This window comes from Paramormyrops kingsleyae, chromosome 6, assembly GCF_048594095.1.
Source record: "Paramormyrops kingsleyae isolate MSU_618 chromosome 6, PKINGS_0.4, whole genome shotgun sequence".
NCBI classification, from domain to species: domain Eukaryota; kingdom Metazoa; phylum Chordata; class Actinopteri; order Osteoglossiformes; family Mormyridae; genus Paramormyrops; species Paramormyrops kingsleyae.
This window is the reverse complement of record NC_132802.1, coordinates 12012929-12036538: the sequence shown is the minus strand read 5'-3', so window position 1 is coordinate 12036538 and position 23610 is coordinate 12012929. Positions and strand designations below refer to the sequence as shown.

The 23610-nt window shown below is 41.5% G+C and overlaps 1 protein-coding gene across 5 annotated transcripts in view; it reads right to left on the bottom strand.

Annotated features, from left to right (window-relative positions):
• LOC111855808 (metabotropic glutamate receptor 7-like) overlaps positions 1 to 23610 on the bottom strand; it is a 118543-nt gene that overhangs the window by 68546 nt on the left and 26387 nt on the right. For all 5 annotated transcript variants that reach the window (XM_023835206.2, XM_072713657.1, XM_072713656.1 and 2 more), the window contains one exon: positions 9953 to 10169. In XM_023835206.2, the coding sequence (XP_023690974.1) occupies positions 9953 to 10169 (217 nt within the window). The remainder of the gene's footprint in view (positions 1 to 9952; positions 10170 to 23610) is intronic.

Here is a 23610-nt window from a genome sequence, read left to right as displayed (position 1 = left end):
CTAGGACAATGTTTCATGTAGTCACAAAGATAATAGCAGCTTACAGCTGGAAAATTAATTGCATTAAAAACGTAATTGTTATTTCATGGGGTAAATGGTTTTTTAATAGGGCATGGTGGACCGTAGATTTCAAGCACAGTTTTTCTTCTTTGGGGAAATCCTTCAGCTTGAGATCTTGCTGCAGCTCTCTGATGTACGTGTGTGACGTTCTGCCGCGGCACGTCCCCAGTGCCACATAAATCTCACTTGCTTCTAGCATCTACCGTACAATAGCTGGAACCTAAAAACTCTTGTCATCTTTAATTTCCATTTCATTTAGTTTTTTTTTCCCTTCAACTCCCGAGATTGTGATTCAAAAACAAAATTTCCTATGCAGTAAATAATATAACATCCTCCATGCTCCCTTGGTTACGTTGCTTACAAAAACATGCTTGCAACTAGTTTATGCAGTAAACTTACAGGAGTATGTCGCCTGTTTAAGTTAGTGCTTCCGTAAACTCCATCACATCCAAAGAGATTCATCCCCATATTAGATGTAGAAATATATTTCATTAAAAAAAATATTTAAAAAGTCAAAATGTGTGCAACTACAGCTAATAAATTTTAAGTCATAGAACGGTGAGGGAAAAAACCCCCACTGATTTTGTGAATCACATATTTTCAAACACATACATCACACACAAATATTTATCTGTATTAGACATAAAGAGCTATATATGTATATACATACACTTTCATATTACATGAACAATGCTGTGCAAAAGACTTAGGCCATCAATGGACATTTCTAAAGCTACTTATCGGGGTAGTGCTCAGAAAAAAAATATTAGAATATACACAAATGAACAGTAACACAATTAAAAGTTACAAGAATTTCTCCTGGATGTTGGTATCTTATTATATGGCTCAAAGAACACCACTTCAATTCCCAGATTTCTCCTCTGGAGCACCTCAGCCATTCCATGTATTTGTTAAATTTCACCACCAGCTCACATGACTGATTAATGTCAAATCATGTCCACCATGTCCACCTGACACTCCTGTCTCCTCCCTAGCGTGGGTCTAATAAGCCACGCATGTTACTCGTTTGTCTTACCACTCGCTCCTAACTCTAATGTTAATCACTCCCAGCTGCCTCTCATTAGCTGTGAATGTCATATACATGCTTCCCAGTCCTGTGTTCCCCAGTCCAGGCATTAATGTTGAACCCTCGTGTTGCCTGTGCCTTTTCTTGCACCACTGCTCCTGTTTAAATCCGTTGTAATCGTCTTTATTTCAAATTTATGTCCAGTGATCTCAATAAACGCCCTTTTGTTTTATAACAACACTTGCCCTCGAGTCCTTCATCCTTTGTATCATGGCAATTAAGTTAATTACTTAAAAAACCTTGATGAGCTATACAGTAGCCAAACATGGTATGCTAGTGGTCAAGTGAATTAATACATGGGTATATTGAATGGTTACTGCAAATAATTTGATTGACTTTCAAAGGGATTTTGAAAAAGATAAATCAAACACAGACCTAACAGACATAATAACATGATCACAGGTATAAAACACCAACATAATTTTCTTTGACTGCCTAAGACTTTTGCATAGTACTGCATACATAACCACACCATCTGACTTTGAATTGAAGATTTTGCCCTTCACTTGACTAGGTAGTTGAAGATGGGGGTTAAACAGGTGATATCGTGCAAGCGGGTGATAAGGGAAGGGCCACTCTGTCACCGGCATGTGACAAGGGGCATGCTGGGGGCTAGATGACTGTGCCGCGGAAACGAGGCAGGCCTGCATGCGGGAGCCGTGTTATGCAAGCCCAACTGAATTATTAAAGGTCCTCTAGGTGCTTCAGAAAGCCACGGGAAGATGGGAAAGCCTGCCGCACAACAGAGGCAGGCCCCCTGCCCTGCTTGATACCTAAAACTTTAAAGCCCAAAGGCCCAAGGAAAGCAGAAAATGTACCGATTTTTCATCCAGAAGAAGAGCTCTCAAATGACAGGGGATGTGAGGCCTGCCTTTTCATTTTCTGCTTTCAGCGCAGGCCTGCCCGGCTTAGGATTTTTAATCAAGTATCCTGATGCCTGACCTAGATTGTTGACTCTGCAGTAACGCATGTAATTTTCCAAGCCAAATAAGTACAGGGTGGGCTTGTCCTTAACTGCATAAAGTTAAATGTTGTAATTTGTCAAGATGTACCTTCGCTTCGGGTCAGAACGCCCTATTAATCTTGTAGGGATTTCAATAAACATACTGTGGTATTCTCTCTCTCAGTGAGGATGTTATTCTTTAGCGATGGGCCTTGCCAACACACTCTATTAATAAATTCTATGACACCTTGACTGAGGATATTGCGTCCTGTCTTTCCTGAGATATATCCTTAATGCAGCGGAAATATAAGCCTACATTTTGCTATTTATTTGTGGTAGTGCGGTATGCAACATAAATAGCAGGTGAAGTTTCACGGCATTGATCTGAGAATGTCACCTTAAACTAATCTTGCTTATAACAATTTCAGGATAAATGTAATAATGGAATGGACGAGTTGCCTGCCTAATGTACATAAGTATGTAATTGTTCAAGCAGTATGTATGCAGAAGACCAGGGTAACTTCAGATTGAATGGTCACACTGAGATTCAAGGAGGGATAGCATTTGCAAAATAATGCTTAACAGCTAATGCAGTAAAATACTGGTATTAAACAAAATATTATGTCTGCTACAGGAAGCTCTCGATTTACGTAAAATCAGCTTACACATAGAGTTTACGGAAGCGCTAACTTAAAAAAAGCGACATACTCGTGTAAGTCAGTATGTTTAATACGTTCCTTATTATGTATTACTTGTATATTTTTGGCTTATATGGGTATGCTATAAGGTGTCTTGAATCATATGGGAAGGTAAATGCAACTTAAGTGAAATTTGACTTACATAAAGGTTTGTGGAATGGCTTACTTTTGTCAGTGAATAACTGCCTATGTACTGCAGTTCACTCATTATTGTTGCTCTTAAGAATTCATATCTGTTGCTGCGATGGTGCATAGACTGACTGTAGAATCATACTCCGTATTTTCCTGAGAACAAACCTGTTCTAGCTGTACCAATGCTTATAGGCGGCTGTGAGCCCTTGGATGTAAAGGTGAGAGCCAGCTGGTCTGTATCTTTTGGATCTTCTAAACTCTATAAAAAGCCTCTATTCCATGTTAGATTAATACACCAGTAATTGTGTAGAGCACCATATGCACGGAAAAGCACTGTGGCAATTAGCTTTTTATATAAAACAAAAATGGGGGTGGTGCATGCTCAGCAGGTTAGGACACTCTGTCTGTGATCAAAAGGTTGTTGGTTTGAATCCCAGGGTCAGCAGAGCAATTTCAGTCTTTGGCCCTTGTGCAAGGCCCTTTAACACCCTCCATTGCTCCAGGGATGATCTGACCCTGCTTTCTGAAAAATGTATGTCACTTTGGATAAAAGCATCTGGCAAATAAATGCAAATGTTGTTCGCTGAATAACAGGAAAAAAGCATTCCTCAAAGAGCGTTTACCTCTAAAAGCTGCATTCTCTGTATGCCATTTAAAAATAAATCTTAAATCTTGATGCTGACAAATGGACAACGTGGTTTTGTGTTTCTCCACATGATTTGATCATTTTTCGGATTGGATAGGCATCAAAGCCAAAAGCAATAAGATTATTATTTTTCATATTCTGACCAGTGAGTCTTAGGCTGACACAGGTGGATAAAATGCTATAGAAAATGCATGGTCTCTGCACTACAGCAGAGGACACAGATAAAAGAAAAAGCGGCAAAAATACAGGAGTTATAGGAAAATATGTAAATATGCATGTTGTTCTACTCCATCTGATGCACTGTGGGCAAACCGCGGGTCTCGGCATTGAGCAACAGTTGCTAGGCAACCGTGCAGCGTTATCGGTTGCAGTGGTGGCTTTCCGCCTGGTTGATGCCGGCGAGCACATGAGATTATTCCACTCAGCGTGTTGGTTTGGTGTGAAGCCCAGTTGCTGTCTCTATTATTCCGCACAATCCGTTTCAGCCGCATATGCGGGCCGTTACATAAACCTTTATGTTCATTTGCCTATAATCTTCCGAAAGAGGAGAAAGTAAATAGTATGGAGAAGAAAATCCTTTCAGAAAAAGACTGCTTCCGGTGACATGGCTCTCAACGTGCACATAGAGCTGGCCGGTCAGTGGTCAGTCTCTGACTGCACATTATTCTCAGTTTTCAAGCATCAAATGTTAAGGCGAAGTCTCTCCTTGGAGCCTGAACCCCAGAAACATCCATTGGCATTACATTCGATTTCATGAAGTCATACTAAACACAATTATGATAACACAATCACCGAGCCACCATAATGTAATCAGTCAAATTTTCTCTCACTAGTTTAATAACAAATAATAACTAATCAGCAACACTATATTGTCACTGTTGATCCTAGCACAGTGGATGACAGGTAGTCACCTCACCGGGCGCTATTCATCCCCATACTTCACACACACGGAGCGCCAGCTTTATCTAAAATGGTTCTGCCACCACAGTATTCGCTTTCCCGCTGTTGCCTTGGTATGACGATCCGCAAAGCACTCTGTGTCAACCCAGTGGTGAAGGGCACCAAGCAGAACAATGTTGGGCTGCTTTGATGAATGCACCCTCTTTATCTGTTCCCAGCAGTCATCTGATAAGTCTGGGAGTCACTAACTGCCTCAATTATTCATCTAAGGTCTCGAAGCTCTGAAGAAGTACTTAAGGAGCAGAAATTACAGCTTCAATTTAGCTGTGGTGAACAGGTTTGGGATCTTCCTTAGAAATAAGTGTGTTTTGACAGATCTTCACCCTCCGGGGCACAGGTAGTGGGGGTCAGGAGCATTGATCACCCAGAGGAAATGAGCTAAGGATCTCACCACTCTGCTACATTGCGTGGGTCCTCCCTCCTTATATAACACATCCACGCTCAGGGGATTAGTGACCAAGAGAGAAACACCGCTAGCATATAAAACCAGGGTGTAAATTCTCAACCGACTGCACTTTAGGGCTTCTGTCCCAAAAGGAACATCTTGTGCTGGGTAATAATGGGGGAAATGCAAAAGGAGAGCTTGCTGTTTTACAGCGCTATCTGCCTTATGCCAGATATCCGCTTAAAACAGCCCAGCGTGCCGTGCCGTGCCGTAAATGACGTGCCAGCATTTATACATTTAATATAAATGTCGTCACATCACCGTCACAAGTACGAAAGCAAAGAAAGAAGCATAACTGACATTTCCTCCTGTTATGTATGTCATGTTCCATGACCAAAGATTGTGGTTTACTGGTGTTAATCCTACGACTGTGGTGACCAGTTAGTGGGCTAATACTTGGCACAAATTTACAATGTGATAATAGGCATACTGTACAGATTTGGCTCCTATACTGTATATGTAGCGCGGTGTCTCTCAATTCAGTCTTTGGGAACCCTCAGACGGTCCACATTTTTGCTTCCTTCCAGCTCCCAGCCAATCATGAGCATTGAATACCTGATACAAGTGCGCTGTGAGCTGGGTGGGAGCAAAAATGTGGACTGTCTGGGGATCCCTGAGGACTGGATTGAGAAACACTGCTGTAGCCTCTAGTTTTCTCAATTCAGGTTTTCTTTTCAATAAAAAATGCAGGGTTGAATAATGATTATTTTATAGAACTGATGTATGGTTGTCATAGCTAAGGTTAGTGAGGTTTGACTTCTACTTATTTAAGTATATATATTTTTAATCTTCGTTATATAACCTTTTGTTGCTCCTGAAAGCAAAACAGAGACTGCGTTATTTCGCAGTGGTGGCTCAGCGTACAAACTTTGTGGTTCGTCATCCTCCAAGTCAAACCCTTTCTCATTCGAGCACGTCTACGAGTCTGTCAAAATATCGTTACGCCTGTAATGTCAGCGGCCCACTTACATCGACAGCTTGTGTGCTGAGTAATATCTCCTTCCTCAGGATGCTATTCAGGCTGCCCAATACAACGGAATCTAGTCACGCCTGATTCTTACTATACAATGACTGATGAATTAGGACAGAAAAAGGACAAAGCACGTTAAGACAATTGGATGATCAAAACAGGAAAAAATCACCGCCAAAACAACTTTTGATTGCTTGCAGTCCATGTCCAATAATAACGTTTGCTTCTCGATAGTGCTGCGTTCATTCTGACCCTGCAAGGCCACCGTCCATCTCAGGAGGGAAAGTCAGGTCACCACTTTTATCTGTATTGATTTGTTTCTCCTGTCATTCCCACTATGAAATATATTATGTTTGTTTTGCCCCGTGTAACGAGACCATTGTTTGCCCTGTAACATGAAGAGCACGAGAGCACTTGAAATCTGTGCTGTTCTCCATGGAAACAGTAATATCATTTCAATTGTTTTTTTCTTCTTTCCATCGCTGGTCACCACACTTTGTTCCTTTTCGCCCTGAAGGACGTTGTTTGTTCCCGCTCTACCTCTTTGTCTTCTGCTGCCATCATTCCAGGTCACATTTTGTTTGCTCAGATAAATTTCAAATTAAAAAAATGCTTATTGGAAAGTACCCTTTAAGAGGCAGAAGCTTTAAACAAACATGCCCACCCACTTGGTAGTGGGTGGCTTTATTAAGATTACTTTATTAATAAAAGAACACAGGTCATGGCCTCATCCCACTGGCTGTGCAACACAAACAGAGATGAATGTGGACCACAAATTTGAATTTGAACTTGTTTTCACTGTCTACAAACTTGTGGGAAAAGTTATGAGGCAAACAGCTATGTTAATTATGAAAAGATGCTTCACTTTCCATTTGCACAAGTACATTGGAATGCTCCTTTTTCATGTATCTTGCTGTTCTCTGAGACACACAGAAACACACACACATAGATATATATATATATATATATATGTGTATACGTTTGTGTGTGTGTGTGTATATATATATATATATATATATATATATATTAGGGCTGTCAAAATTAACAGGTAAATGCGGATTAATCCATCATCATGATTAATCTGATTAAAATTTTTAATGCAATTAACCCATCTGCAGCACAGAATTATTCAAAATCCCTGAAATGTCTCTGTCAACCCATTTCGGGCAGTTTTAGTGCGTTCCATTTGCCTTCGGAACTCGCATTCCGAGTCGGATTCCGGAGTTTTGAAGCCGGAAGTGACAACATGCGCTCCCGTTTCTCGGAGATCCGAGAAATATCTCGGAGCAGCACAGAGGATCCCGAGTTCAGAATCCAAGATGCCTTTATCAACAGAAGGGAAAGTTGTAGTTTTATACTGTTTAAGCACTACTTCTCATTTGTGGCTCATTAAATTGGTCGCACACGCTATACCGTCCAACTTATCTGTTCAAGATGTTCAAGATGTTCAATAAACATGTTAAGTGCATATATATTCCCTTTTTTCTTGAGTCTGTTTGCTCATGCAAAATTAAATGTGATTAATATAGATTAAAAATGAATGATATTTAATTGTGATTAATCGAAATTAATCCACAGCAACCCTGTGATTAATCTGATTAAAAATTTTAATTGTTTGACAGCACTATCAAACGCACTATATATATATCGCTTCCCATTCAACTGCCTATGAGAGAGAGAGAGAGAGGCAGTGGAGTGGGAAGCTTTACGCTTTATCGGGTGCCCCTGGAGCATTTTGGCAGGGTTAAGAGCCTGGTTCAAGGGCCCAGAACACGTGTAACTATTCTGTTGACGATGGGAGTCGAACCGGCAACCTTCTGACCACAGACACAAAGGCCTAACCCACTGAGACCACCCCCAGGAATCGCAATTATCTCAAGTAACTCAAATGGTTACTCAGGTGTACTATTAAGAAAGGACATATACCATGCATGAATTTCCATGTCATCAACACACAGACACGCGCTGGCTTCTGGATCTGACACATCTCGCTATCGGCCTATTTCAGCAGCCTGGTAAGCATGAACAGGATCATTCATAAGTGGCAAGTCATCCATTCCAGCTTGGGAAAACGATATGACTCAGGGATATTGCAGAGGAAAGGAAGGAGTGTCACTGCTGATGGATGGCGTAATCTGAAAGGTTTTAATAGTGCAGTCAGACCTGCATTTTGATTGATTGATGATGTAATACATGGGGAACGGGGCATTTCGACCTGCCGTTTCGGTTAAGCTTTAATTTCCGAGCTTCACACCGCACACCAGCTGGGGACATCGTTGTAGTAACAGCTTGCTTGAGCTCTTTGATAGTTTTTTTTCCCTACTTAGCCTATTAATGAATTACCTGATAAGTAAGAGAGATCACGGAGAAGCCAGGAGGTTTGATGAATTATACGCATATTGGCATTGGCATTCACAGCTCGGTGTGGATGTAATTCTGGACTAGTGGCCCAACACATGGCAGCCGATGTTGACTCCAGTGGCTGATTAGAGAGGCTTGTTTGTGGGAGTAAACCCGAACATCATCATTTACAGACATGCGCCCCAAACTCATTGGTATAAACTCAGGAAATGGAGGGCTAGTGTAGTTTGATAGGTACTGGAAGGTACCATATTAATAATAATAATAATAATAATAATTGACACTTTCATTAATCCCCATGGGGAAATTCTTTTTACGCCTCCCTCAACTTGCTATTTGTAGACCGGAGGAGAGCGTAAAAACTGGTGCAAAATGCTTAAAATTCAACTTATCATTTCTCTGTCCAGAAATGTCACATTTAAATTTTTTTCTGTGAAAATAAAGGATATTTCTTACTCTTCTCCCCAACTAAACTTTGTTTGCCATAATGCCTTGCTGTTACAGTATTTCTTTCAAAAGTTGCACTGAAATTGTCTGTTGAAATGCAACGATGTTTCATTTGTTCGACCAAAAATATTGGTCAATTTCACCCTCAGTTATCTCACAGAAGCCTACAAAAACCCAGTAAAATAAGAGGCAAGGTAAAGCTGAAAAAACGAACTTTTTCAGGAGATTCGTAGTAAAATCCTACAATCAATGAGTGCGGAAATGAAAGCGAGGTCCCTGCCCATCAGGTCAGGCGGCCCCACGTCTCTGAAACCATTAAAGATAACAACTTCAAATTTTTGTGTCCTTATTTTGTATCAAAGTACAACATTCTGACTTATTAAATCTAATCTCTGTCAATTTTACCTGCCAGTACCTAATCTTAATGGATATGGGGCTTTTGGAATCCGACTGGGTCACAAGTTACCCGATAGCTAAGAACAGTGTCTCGTGCAAGACATGGACTGCGATGTCATAGTCACGAGGCTGGTCAAGGTGTTTCAGTCATCAATGGGCTTTCACCCCAGAGATAAATTTGGTTCAGAGTCACCATCTATGCGTTGGAAGACATATAGCAAATTTAGATATAAATTGTACCGAATGTCAGGATTTTCCCTTTGAGAGATCAAATAGCTTTCCTAGGACAATAAAAGAAACACACTGTTGCTGAAATTCAGACTCTTTGCCAGGGACTCGGATAAAAAAAAAAAAAAGAAACTTCAAGCTGCATGCAATATGAGAAAATATATCTGCAGCAAGCAGCTCCACTGTGCTTTATGTCATCTTTTAGAGTCACTGCTCTTCAGGGATTATGTGCTTTTACCCATCATGCTCCTGGGTATTTGTGAACATGGCTCTTGTACCAGTCATATTCAGATTCAACCCCATGACTTTCATGTTGCATTGTGTAAACCTGACAAATTAACGATTTTATTTTTTTGAAGTACGTTACACGTCAGAAATATATATATATTACAGAGATACATCCATGCAGCCTTTTCACCAGGGCTCATACAGTTTTGTTACAGCTTGTGATTGATGCTGTCCTAGCCTCAGTGGTGTTTATTGCATTTGCTGTAATAACCGAAATGATTTTGGTACATTTTGAATAGCCTTCCAGCTCGACTTGCTTCCTGTTAATAACACTGGTGTCCCTCCACTCACCTGCTTCGCGAGAGAGCTGCATGAAAGCTTCCACCCCTTTTTCGCCGTAGTTGCCCTCGGAAGCCACTGCAGACACGTAGTTCCATCCCATGGCCTTCACGATATCCACCATCGCCTGGGCCTGATATGAGTCGGGGGGCACCACACGGGAGAAGAAGTCGTAGCGTCGGTCGTCGCTCAGTTCCGGGGCGGTGGAAGCGTAGCTGATTTGTGGAATCTGGGGACAACACATCCAGAGATGAGTATGGTCAGAATGGTTCCAGTGCAGAAATTATTCATAGGGTGTCACATGAGAGGCATTAACCGCCCCCCCCCCCCCCCCAGAGACTGGGAATTACACTAACATCTGCCCACATCTTTTTCCAGTGCAGACAGGTGAAGGCAAAATAGAGGGATTAAAAATCCAGATCCAAGATGGCAGTGCATTTAGGCGCCACTGCAACTGCAGAAATCACTTAGTATTTGTCAGTCATTCCAGCTTCAGAAAACATTTAGCATTTAGCAGCCACTCCGATTCCAGCAAATATGTAGCATTTAGCAGCCACGCCGATTCCAGCAAATATGTAGCACTTAGTAACCACTCAGATTCCAGCAAATATGTAGCACTTAGTAACCACTCAGATTCCAGCAAATATGTAGCACTTAGTAACCACTCAGATTCCAGCAAATATGTAGCACTTAGTAACCACTCAGATTCCAGCAAACATGTAGCACTTAGTAACCACTCAGATTCCAGCAAATATGTAGCACTTAGCAACCACTCCAATTCCAGCAAATACGTAGCAGTTAGCAACCACTCCAATTCAAACAAATATGTAGCATTTAACAGTTACTCTGACTCCAAAAAATGCTGCTAAATGATTGTTATTGCCAAAATCTTGTGTCTGGCCTTCCCGTTTCGCACAGCCCTCTGTTTTTTTAGGTTTAAGTATGCACTTTAAGCACTTTAAGTATGGTGAAACCCACCCCTTGTTACTTGCTGTTTGTATATCACACTGTGGTCCCAGTGGAACGCTATTTCTACACTGTATATGGATGGGGTGACAATGAGATCTATTTGACTTGACTTGAAAAAGCAGGGGGTTTTTGGAGAATGAAGTAAAAACAATCATAGCTCGACTGAGACTGACATTACAGGGCAAAAGAATTTCAAAACCACATTCAGGAAAAACACACAAGAAATTACTAAGTAAGAATAAATATGCACGTTTCCAAGTCTTACATTACGCAGTTCAAGCTGGTGGAATGATTAGTGTTATGTTTACTTAATTATACCACAAATGTGTGGCACTCAAGAGTAACAGAAGCTCCTTTCCTGCTGAATACCAATTTCACTCTTGCAGTGCTGCACCCTTGACCTCTGCAGAGGTGGCTGTTCGAATTAGGATGTAAACAACCAACAAATAAGGCTGCTCAAAGCAGCATTCCAGTGTCCTGTACACATGACCCCTGTACCATTTACACAAGTTTATACAATACCAATATACCATTAAAGTAGCAACCTTTCACTGGGTTTAGCCATTTGTAGCACAGGCGGTACGCAGTCAGAGCATCCACAATATCAGAGCACTGTAACTTTTAATACCCTTTCCATTCACAGTACTTTACAGTATTTGTACTATTGGTACTATTTCTAGCAAAACTCGCACACCATCTCCTAATGCTTGCTCTCTTCATATCACTCCCTCTTGCTTTCTGTCAGATAACACTAAAACAAACACATAAAAATATCTTCATCTTGATGTCTATGGCAATAGCCTGAAGCTCTAGACAATGGGGTCCCAATAATACCAGCTGGCTCTCATCCCCCTAAATAACAGCGTAATAGGTGAGAGCAAGCAAGCTTCAGCCAATGAAGAATGTCTCTGTGAGCTGGAGTCAGTTCAGACAATAGGCCTGTATCTAGACAGTTATTGAGATATCGTCCAATCTCAAAAATCTTGTCGATAGAAGTATTTTGAATACTGACGGCCGGCTCATTAAAGATCTCTAGCTCAATTAATCAGTCTGATTATGACAAGGCATGACTTGTGAGCGAGATACACCGATGCCTATCATGAAGGATAATTATCCAGAATAGGAAAAATCAATACTCTCAGATTCCATCATCCCAGTTCCTCTATGAAAGCTACAGTACAGAAGATGTTTTGTGTAAAGTAAAATTAAACATTTGATTGAAAACATTACCTACTCTTGTTCTCTGCGTAAAATGACATCTCGATCTCTAAATGGAAGCAGTTGGATTATCTGTGACACGTAGCTACAATCTTTTGTTGTGTCCCTTCTACCAAAAGCTCTTCCTGAACAGCCATTGAGGGCACTGACAGGTAGATTAAAGTCAGATGATTCTTGGGTTGGCTTTGGAATGGCAACTTAAACCACCTTAAAAGATTCCACCACTGGATTTGGTGGATCAGGAATGAAAGATTTGGAGCATCAGAAATTAGATGGATTGGAGTGTTTAGTTAAGGAACTTAAAAAAAAAGGCTAGATATTCACGCTTTACTTTACTGACTCAGCAACTTGTCTGTACCACTCAGTACTGGAATGCAACAAAATTAAACAGCAAGCGGTCTGAGGTAGAATATGTGATTTTTTTTTGTTGCAGAATTACTCTTTTTTTATTGCCCTGGTCTTGCCCTCTGAAACTTCACAAGATGTGAAACAGTCACACCTATCAGCATGGTGTAACAGGGATTGAGTGATGCACAGGCTGACTAATAGTGACCTTTAAAGGACACCGCAGGCAATTGTGGGGAAAACAACCAACACTTCGCCTTTACGTGACTTTCAGCTAAAATGCGGTTCATTCAGGTTGACTTGCCTTTTGTGGACCATGAACTTCATCGTGAAAAATGATGTATAGCTTTTCTCATCTTTGATGCCTGTCAAAAAGGTTCTACAATGGGCATCAAAAAGGGAATTTATCTTTATTTGAGTCATTGGGAAACATTTTGTGGTTGGTTTCAGTTTTATCACAAGCAGAAACTGTTTGTCCACATATTTTCACTGAAAGAACAAGACCAATCACTGTGGGTAATGTGCAGCTAAAGACACCCTCTTGAGAGGTTACAGGATCTCCAGTGTGTTTCCTGCTGCAATCATTGTCTTTTACTCTCATGAGTCAATCAGTGTCTCATCCTGAGTGCTGGCCTTGTTTAGTGATGTGGGCACATCTTAGTATTTCTGAAGGTCAGGTTTTCTGGGCCATGAGTGAATGAATGAGCAAAGTGTGCAAGCGATTAACCTGTTCACAGCACAACACATACCAGATAACTGCACTCGCCCTTGAGAACAGCAATAAACCATTTTCAAATCTAGTTTCTTTTCTTTTGTTCTGTCGTTGGTTACGTTGCATGCTTAAAAGCAGCGAATATAATACAAAAATACTAAACATATGCAATTACAGATTCTGGTCAACTTCTTATTGATTTACAGATATAATAAAATAAAAAATAAAAAAGTTGACAATGACCCAGGGATATATGATGATGATTTTTTTGTATAGAATACATGAAAGCAATGATTTCCATGATGCATAAAGGTAACTCCTTTCATACAGTTATTTTTACGTTTCACATTTTTTCTTATCCATAAATCAGTGTTTCCCAATCCGTTCCTCTGGGATCTAAAGTCGGTCCATGTTTTTGCTCCCTCCATGCACCCTGCCAGATTTTAGGACACAAGCTGGGTGGGAGCAAAAACATGGACTGGACCGGATTAAGAAACACTGCCATAAACAGTAATAAGAAACACATAAGTACTATCTGTGAGTTTCCAGGCACGGCTGCATGTATTTTATTTAATGTTTGCCGGAGGGCAGTGGGGTTCGTCCATATGTGTTTCTGTCCTCCAAAGATCATAACCAGAGAATTCACAAACAGGAGGCAGACTGCTCACAGAGAGCCAGGAGTCCAGGACGATTTCAGCACCAGAGGGAGCACAAATCCTCAGCGCTAACCTTTAGCAGCAGCGCTGGGGAGCTCTCCAGAAGCACCTGAGGAGCATCGCACGTCACTGGCTGCCCTACATACAGCTGCTGAACCCAGCTCTCGGGGAGAAGCAGGTGAGTGTGATCCTGGCCTGTACGCATACGCCACCTAATGTTCCAGAAACTGCCTTTAGAGTCAGACCTTTGGGGTTGGAGGCTCCTGGCTCAGAGGTGGCTTTCCAGAAAGGTTTGTAACACTAAGTACTTTGTTATCTCATACTTAAGATCGATTGTCAATTAGCGCACATTTCCAGTAACCCTTCGTAACTAAAAGTAATTTGTTATCTTGTTCGTAGATTTACGAGTGCTTCGACCCGCTCGTTATTTTTTACGTCGTTCTTTATTTGAACTTTTGCCTGCTGTCCTGTCACAGAGTCGGCCAAAATAGATAACAAAAACACACTGACGTGCTTTTTTGGACAACGTAAAAATGCTGATGATCTAATAAGAGGTTAGATTGAAATATAAAACTATAATGTCGACTATAAATTAGCACAAATAAGCAAGTTGTTGTAACACCTCTATGCAATTTGAGTAGATAACAGGGATGTACAGCACTCAAATTGACTTGAGAATCACCTTGAAAATCTAATTCAATTCATAAATTGGTTGAAAACATGCTGCAGAAATGCAATTGGACTTTGAATATAAGGAAGTAGAATTAAAACAGAATTTTGCATAAATTCATAAACATAGTGTAAGTGCAGCTTTAACAATACAGCTTAATATTTCAATATTCAATAAGCACCTGTCAAAAAGGCTTCTTGGCACTAGGCCTAAATTTCCAGGTGATATGCAACCATCAAGGACATTTTATAGACATTGTCGCCAAATGGCCTGGGAGGACACATGATGTTTATATCTGGTCCAGCTTTTGAGTGTGTCAGATGGCAAAGGATGGTGTGCTTGCTGGTGGCTGGTTATTGGGGGACAGTAGGTATCCTGTTAGCGAATACCTGCTGACTCCTGTGTTAAATCCCCCAACTGCGGCTGAAGTGAGGTATAACACCGCACATCAAAGAACACACACTGCTGTAGAGGGTGCTTTGGGCTTGTGGAAGATGTGATCCTGGTGCCTGCACAAGTGCTTGGGAGCTGTAAGATTTCCCCCTGAATGTTGCTGTGCTGCTCTTCTTATGTGTACTATGCTCCACAACATTGCGGCAATTATTTTATTAAAATATATTTTGACCACCTCCTCAATAAGGTGTTTTAAGGTTCGTTTATGAAGTATTACTTCCTTTTCCTATCGCTGCTTGCCATTGCGTTTTGTTTACGAAGAAGCAACATCACATTTTGAGCCCATTTTTATATTTTGAACAACAGGTTATTTTGGTCTTATTTTTGGTTGCAGTTCCCATTTCCTTGTGTGGAGACAGCAATGTTCAGACTTCCAGTCTGGGCTCTGCTGACATGTAATTCTGATTGATGTATTTCCGTCTACCCCCTTTGGAAATCAATGTGGCACATTTGTTTTATCTATATATCTATCCATCTATCCATCTCTCTATCCATCTATCTATCCATCCATCCATCTCTGTCCGTCTAGTAAGCTACAGATTGTACTGTAATTATGTTGTATGCACGACATCCTGTTCGTAATATACTACATCACTGTGTGCCTTCTCTCATTTGCATTGCTGCCAATGTGCATGTTTACCTGGATAAGACTCCTACTCTTAGATCACTTTCTATGCTGTTAGGTTACTTCCTCATTCTTTAGGGCCTGTAATCCTGTCCTTCTTGTTCTGTGTTAATAAAAAAAATAAGCCTTACTTGGCAGCCGCACCTAACCCTGGCAACTACGATTCCCACAATCAGGAAGTATGTGGGAATCGTCCAGCATGGAGCCACCTCACCTCCTCTTTAACTGGAGCGCTTAATTATTAATTAATGCTAAACCCACGAGCATAAACCCGGAGTGATCAATACTTCTCTGCCAGAACAACCACATGATAAGAAACAAGTCCGTAATAGTCTGAGTGTACACACCCTTACCAGACCCAGCCCAGGGTGAGGAATATGTGCATTTCTGAGCTGAGAAGGACAGCAATACATGTGTATGAAAGGAGAGGGCAAAACATAAACAAGTTATCAAACATATGAGATGAGTGCAGAGCTTCCAACCACGCAAAGCAATATGCTTTGACAAATATTTCACATTATACAAGACGTCTTCCATTTGGTTAACAATAATTCTCGGAGGCGGCTGTTTATCGATGGAGCTCTCAACAAATATGAGACAATAACACAAATTGAACTGGGGAATGAAATCGTGATAAAGGTATGCAAACCCAGTACCCCATAGCTTTATGGAGGCTCGCGTGCAGCATTGTAATCTATGTTGATGTCAATGGCTATTGGACAATGGATTTCCAGGGTAGTCTGATTTAGAAATGCAAGTACTGTAGCACAGTGGCTCAGTGGGTAGAAATGCAGCTTCACACCTACATGGCTGTGGGATTCATTCTAACGACGTCTCTGTGGGCTAAAGAAATTTGTGAATTAAAAAAACAAAACAGAGATAAAATCTAAAAAGTAAATTGGATCCTAGATGTTACATGAAATTAGATACATTTCCTTTTTCCAGAAATGGAAAATGCATCCATTTTTTTCAAGGACTAAAGTGACGTATATGGTTGATCGCGATTTTACCTGGAGGTATAATACCTCCGAGTTGACGGACAGCAACAATAAACAGAAAACCTGCACATCTCCGAGGGTCTGTGCTTATCGATCTGGAGCAAAAGAAAAGCTTCTATCCTACCAGCATCTGACAGTTCTGACAGATCAGCCAAAGTGATGGAAGTCAGAAGCACACTCAAGAGCCAGGCCACTGTAGAGCTGCCCCCTAGAATTCCCAGCCTCATTAAAATGCTTTGAGGCTTGGTGCGCAAACAACGCTCCAGGAGACATAATAAAACTTCCCACATCATAGAAGACAAGGAAATTGATCGCACTGAATGTTTTTCTGCCAACAGGTGGTCCAAATTATGGAATTACCAATTTGCCGCAAATCGTGTTGCTTGTCCACAGAATGAACAGTTTCTTTGTACAGTATCTTCACTTTTCTGTGATACCCAAACATTCCCAGGAGTAGGTGTCTGAAGCTCTGTGTTTCCTGCTGCAGTAGTTGTCCTTATTAAAACGTGCCAACTCAGTACAATTTATGAGGTAGTGCACCCTTCACTGGCGTATGTCCCTTTGAGAGATATGCGTTTTATTTGATGTTTACAGTGGCGGAGGATGACAGGGGCCACCGGCAGGGCAGCTCACAGGGAGACCAGAGTTATTTCAGCACCATGGGGACACCAATTCTCTGCTCTATAGGAGAGGCTTGGGGGAGACTTTCAGGCATATGTGAGGAGCATCACAACTTCACAGAGAAGGTTTCACATCCTGGTTTTTGCTATGACATGACTATATGGACTATATTCACCTAGTGGTTCTGGTGAATAGACGCAAGGAACCCCAAGATGTCTTGAATCTGGAATTGGATCCCTTCAATAAAGTTTATCTCTACTCTACCAGAACTTCCTAATTGAGGTCTAGGATTCTAAATGAAAGGCTGCTCTGTCCCCATTAGGGACTTACTACCGCTTCATACAAGCTTTAAGACACTGTACCCCCACCCCCCAAAAAAAAGATCATTACATAAAACTCTAGTTCTAACGCTTTCATTTCCCTCTTGCCGCTACCAGAAAATTAAACACCAAAAACGCAGCTGGTGTATTGTTTACTGGGACGATCCCTGAAGCGCATTTAGTTGAAGTGCTCTACATCACGCAGCGGACTGATCCATTTCACAGAATCAATCAGGCGCTGAGTGAACAGCATTCCACTAGATATCCTGCTTTGAACACGCCAACAACACACGAAAGCGCAGCTCCGGTGCCATGCACACAGATTGTGCACACGGAGAAATAACACGCAGCAAGTAATATTCCGGCAGATCACAAATAAAACTTGTGTTAAACTTGTCACGGTGGTCAATATATTATTTGACACCCTCCAACCTCTAGAACCCCAATTGGATTTCAGTCAATGAACTATATCACACCATTGGGGTCCCATGGTAACGGCAGGCGGACCCTTTATACAGCCTAAACCTAAGAGGACCTAAAAGGACACTGCTGTGTAATCAATCAGGCTTAAAAGAAAATTATCATGCAGACAGCAGTGTTGGAAATTCATTTTTCTCAGGCCTCCTTCCGTAGCAATGGGCTTCCTACATCACAAGCGGCCTGCCAGGGTTTAAGCAGTCAGTGATTTCATTTTACGCTTTCCCTGTCAGCGCAGCATGTTCGAAACGACTGGCGCCGAGATGCTGCCTCTGCATAACAGCGGGAACATAACAGCGCTCAATGACAGATAAAGGAAACGGGAATGCTAACAAAAGCAGGATGACCACGATAAGCGATATGCAGATTAGATGCAAACAGAGCAGTGCGATTGGTCAATAACAGGCCTTATATTTTTTACAATTGGCAGATGTCTAAAAACTACTAAATATACATGATTTGCATAATCTACATAGTTTTATATCTAAAAATGTGAAAACCAGAATTAGCAAATTTATCATTGCCAAGCAAGTGAGAGATAGAATATTCTGTAACTAAGTCAAGTAACATCCTCACTAGTGAAGTTAGACCAAGGTACTTTAGAATAGTACAGTGGTACCTCAGAACTCGAATTGAATCCGTTCAGAACTCCGGATCGAATCCTAAAAAGTTCAAGTTGTGATCGAATTTTCCCCATAAGAAAAAATGGAAAACCAATTAATTGGTTCCCGGCCCCAAAAAATTACACCTAAATATGTTTTTTTTTTTTTACCATTTAAACACGAAATGAACCGGATAAATCAAGAGCATATACTGTACTAAACGCATCTAAGCACATTTATCAAAAGAGTAATTTGTAAAGTAAGAAAATAAATGTATCCAAACAATGTGTCCTGCCTCGATCGTCCGCTCCTTCCGTGTGCCACGCCCCCTCGTTAACCCCGTGTGGAATCCCCGTGTCATCAGCTGTTTCTGATTGTTGTCATTAGTCCTCTATACAGTATGTCGTCCGCGTTTCAGTTTGTTTCCCAGTCCGGTCATTATATTGTTCGTCTGCGTTTTGCCTGCCTTACCTGTAATTAAACCCCGTATTCCCCGATACCCTGACGTCTGCGCCTTTGTCTCTGTACCGTCCCCGCTCGGCACGACAATATTACTATAATCGTTTATTATTAACATTAAAATAATGAATAAGAAATCTTTATTTTTAAATGTATTTTATTATATAATAATAATCACTTTTACTGTCTATCATTGCCTAAATGTATGTTTACTGTCTAAATATATGTATTCAGTGTAAACAGGCACGGTGCTATCACAGCTAATGTGAGGCTGAAAATTAAGCTTTACCCTTTGTTTCCGCTGAGAGACATGCGGCGTGACTCATCTCCCTGCGCCTACAAGTTATCTTAGGTCGGCGTTCACCGTTTGACTTCTGAGATTCACAGATCGAGCTCTAGGTAATTTTTTTTCCGAAATGGTTGGTTCAACTTTTAAGAAATTCGAGTTCTAATGAGTTTGAGATCCGAGGTACCACTGTACTTTAGAATCAAATACTTTACTACTTAGGCAGAGTAGTTTAGAATAAGCATCTAAATATGCCCAGCTATTATGAATATATTGTTCTATGCAAAAAATGAAATGATGCTTAAGTTGCAGAAGTAGAAGTATTTTGGAAAGCTTGTTTTCACATATCCCACCTTGCTCTCCTTAGAGACACACACACACACACACACGCACAATTGAGAGCAAAGTTTGGGGTCAGAGCACAGGGTCATGCATTTACCTGGGGGTCCTGGAGCATTTTTGAGGGGGGGGGGGGGTTAAGGGCCTTGCTCAATTCCCCAACGGACATGTGACTATTCTGCCCAGGGCAGGATTTGAACCAGCAGCTGTCCAATCACAGGCACAGAGGCCTACCTTGCTGAGCCTCATTCCACCCCCAAAGGTGTACAGTGTTTACTGCCATCCATCAGCTTTCCATAACCGCTTATGCAGTGCAGGGTCACAGTGAGCCTGCAGCATATCCCAGAAAGCACAGGGCACCAAGCAGGGGACATGCTGCACAGGATGAGGAGTTCATATTTTAAAGGATATTCATTACGTTATACAAAGTGTACGCTGATATACTGTAAGTGAGCTGCTGACACATATTCCAAAGAAAACTGTGTGTGTGTTATGGCGGGCAAGGATGCATGGGAGTCAAGGGGGTGAGGTTTATTAAGAGGAAAATATACAACAGGGTCAGTCAGGAGGCAACAGTCCCTTCAGGGTGATTGTCCTCCAATACTCACAAGCGCAGAGACGGCATGGACCGCTGGCCTGCCCTTCCTGTGTCTCCTCACCTTCTTCCCAGCATGGGATTTAAGCCTGGCAAGGAGAGACTGCCCCACCCCCTAGTGGGGGCGATTATCGAGCACCAGCCGACAGTGAGAAAACCACAGTTACCGTCAGCCCACGTGGTGCTGATCGCCCCCTGCTGGTGTGCGGAGGATTCTCAGCGGCTCGTCGAGTTACGGTGACTGTACTAATGGCAAACATGGTGACCCAACCATGTTCCATAGTGAGTGTACGCAAATGCTCATATCATTAATCCAGAGTTCATGATTCAGATTAAATTAAATCAGATCTTCAAATTAATAATGAACATATAAGTTAAGTTAAACATGAGAAAAGGCACTGGGTCTATTGATTTCTGTGTGCATTTTTGACATGTTTGAATCAGGACAAGCACAAGCATATATGGCTCACTTCGACATACCATATCATCTTCAGACATGCGGAGGCCAGAACATTTTATTTCAACATGGGCTTTATAAGTATTTGCAAGATTAATTAACACAGGCTGTTCTGAGGTTGCAGAAACACTGCTCAAGATGCAACTGTACCACCTACTGACATCAACCAGCCATTTATAATTTATGTGGTGGCGCTTGGATCGATGGAAATGCCTCTGACTCATACATACCTGAGGACACAATACAAAAGTTTGAGGAGAAGTGGACAGAGAAGGCAGAGACGGATCGATTTATGATGACAACTGGCGAATGAGATCTAAAAATAGCGAACCCAGCCATCAAGAATTCCCTGCTGAATTAGGCGATCGGTACGCCAGACGACTTTCAGCAAGAACATTCAACAGGTCAGCACCTTCGCTAGGACACACGCGCCTCTGAATTCATCACTTGCTTTCCAGGCTGTGCTATCAATAATATTTTTAATATTACCAGCGTTTCTAAGACAGGAACCCTAAACCTTAGTCAATATTAAAAAACAGTATCACCAATAATAAAACTGTGCAGTACAACTCTGCCCCTGTATTTCATGCCAATTGGATCAGTAACAGTTTTGTGCTGCCAGAAAAAACCCATCTTGGAGCTTGTCACTGCCTGTTTCTATGGGAATACGTTCTCTTGTTTGCTTCTGAAGACTTGTTCAAGTCGAATGGACATTATTTCCCCTGCGTATGCATCTGTCGGCTGGATTTTTTCTCCATCTGTATATGAACCATTTATATTCATAATAGAAGTACTTCTCTGGTATGTTATTTTTACATCTGTCTCTGGCTTGTGACAACCAAAGGAGATAGGAACACGAGGATTCCCAGCTCAAATCTACTGGCAAACTTTCGACGGATGCTTCAGAACGAGGCCTCAGATATGAGGCTTGTGGGATTCACCGCCTGGTTTAACCCAGTGTAAACCAGTGAAGCGACCAATGAAATGTGGGTTGAATGAGGAAATCACTCATTTTTGTACCAGCAATACAAGATGTACTCAACTGGCTGAGGTGATAAACAGCAGCGGGGGGGGGGGGGGAGCTTAGCAGGCTTGGCCCCTGTGACTATGATGAGAAGGTCACCAGTTTGAATACCAAACTCAGCTGAGTAGCCACAACATCTCTAGAAAAGTGCTCCAAGTTTGCTGGATAGACAGCACAGCCTGCACTCAGATTTTCACCTCTATGTCTACATCTTAAAAAACACAGAGCAAGATGGGATATGGCAAAAGCACAGTCCAATGTACCTGTACTTGTGAGACTTCCACTAAATACTAGTCATGTGTCAAACATCCATCCATCCATTTCCTGAAACCACTAATCCTATACAGGGTCATGGGGGGGTGGGGGGGCTATCCCAGAGGCTACGGGTGCAAGGCAGGGAACAACACAAGGTTGGGGTACCAATCCATCCCAGGAGTCAAACATTCTTTTAGAAAATATTTAATCTTGAATTAATACATAATGAATAAGGAATATTGAGGTGCACTGGAGTTGCATCTAGGGTGTATCCTTGCACCCCCCCCTCCCCCCCCCCCCGACACTGACCAGGAAAGGGGAGGGTCTATGGATAAAAATAGATGGATGAATAGCAACATGGAGTGACAGAGAACCTGGGCCGTCGTGACAACAGCGTCTGACCCTGGCACAGATCCTGTGACTCGGCACGCGCCGTTCTGCCGGGGTTCACTTGTCAAGGAGCAAAAAAAAAAATTACATTTCTGAGCATTTATCTCAGAGGTATGACCCATTTCCCCCCTATTTCTGCAATGGCAGGACGTGGCCTTGATGTGTAAATCACACAAGCAATTCCTGTGAGGCACAGCATCATGGACAAAAGAATCATTGCCAATGGACCAGAAAGTCAAACAACGTTGAATCCCAGGATCGTCACTGTGCAATGTTAAGCAGATATTCAGCTGAATTTCTGTAACTGCATGTTAAGCAAGATACAGCGGTACCTTGGTTTGCGAGCATAATTCGTTCTGGAAACGTGCTTGTAATACAAAGCACTCGTATATCAAAGCGAATTTTCCCATTAGAAATAATGGAAACTCAGATGATTCGTTCCACAACCCAAAAATATTAATATAAAAATGATTAATACAAAATATAAAGTAAAAAAACATAAAACAAATTAACCTACACTTTACCTTTGAAAATTATCGTGGATGGTGTGAGGGAGACGAGAGAGAGGAGAAGAAGAGGGTTATTTTGTAGGACGACTTTCATTACAACTAACAGAATCACTGCTATCTTTTGGCTCATTGGAATCTTTTTCTTTTTGTGCGACTTTAAAAAGGAACCTATCCAATGACGGCTGATTTTGCCTCCTTTTCGATTTCGCGGAAATGTGGACATTACATTGTCATTAAAAAGATTCATCGCTTGCACTGCTACGCCCTTATTCGGGTGGTGCTTCTCTACTAAATTTTGATTATACAAGTGAGGCACGCTGACTGAGACCGAGCATGGGAGACGATTACCCACAATCCCGCAAGCGAGAGAGAGAGAAGAACCATTGGCTCAGTTGTGACCACATGACGCTCGGCAGACAAATCGTGTACGTAATACTCGTATTACAAGACCTCGCTCATTTATCAATTTAAAATTCATTACAAATTTTTGCTCATCTCGCAAAACACTCGCAGACCAAGTAACTTGCAATCCAAGTTTTTACTTCATTCTGAATCTGAACTGCATTTTATGTAAATTAGAGATACTCCACTTGGACTCCAGTCAAGACTGGATGGATAGATAGATGGATGGATGGATGGATGGATGGACAAATTATATATAGCTGGAAACTGCTTATTTGCATAGAATGG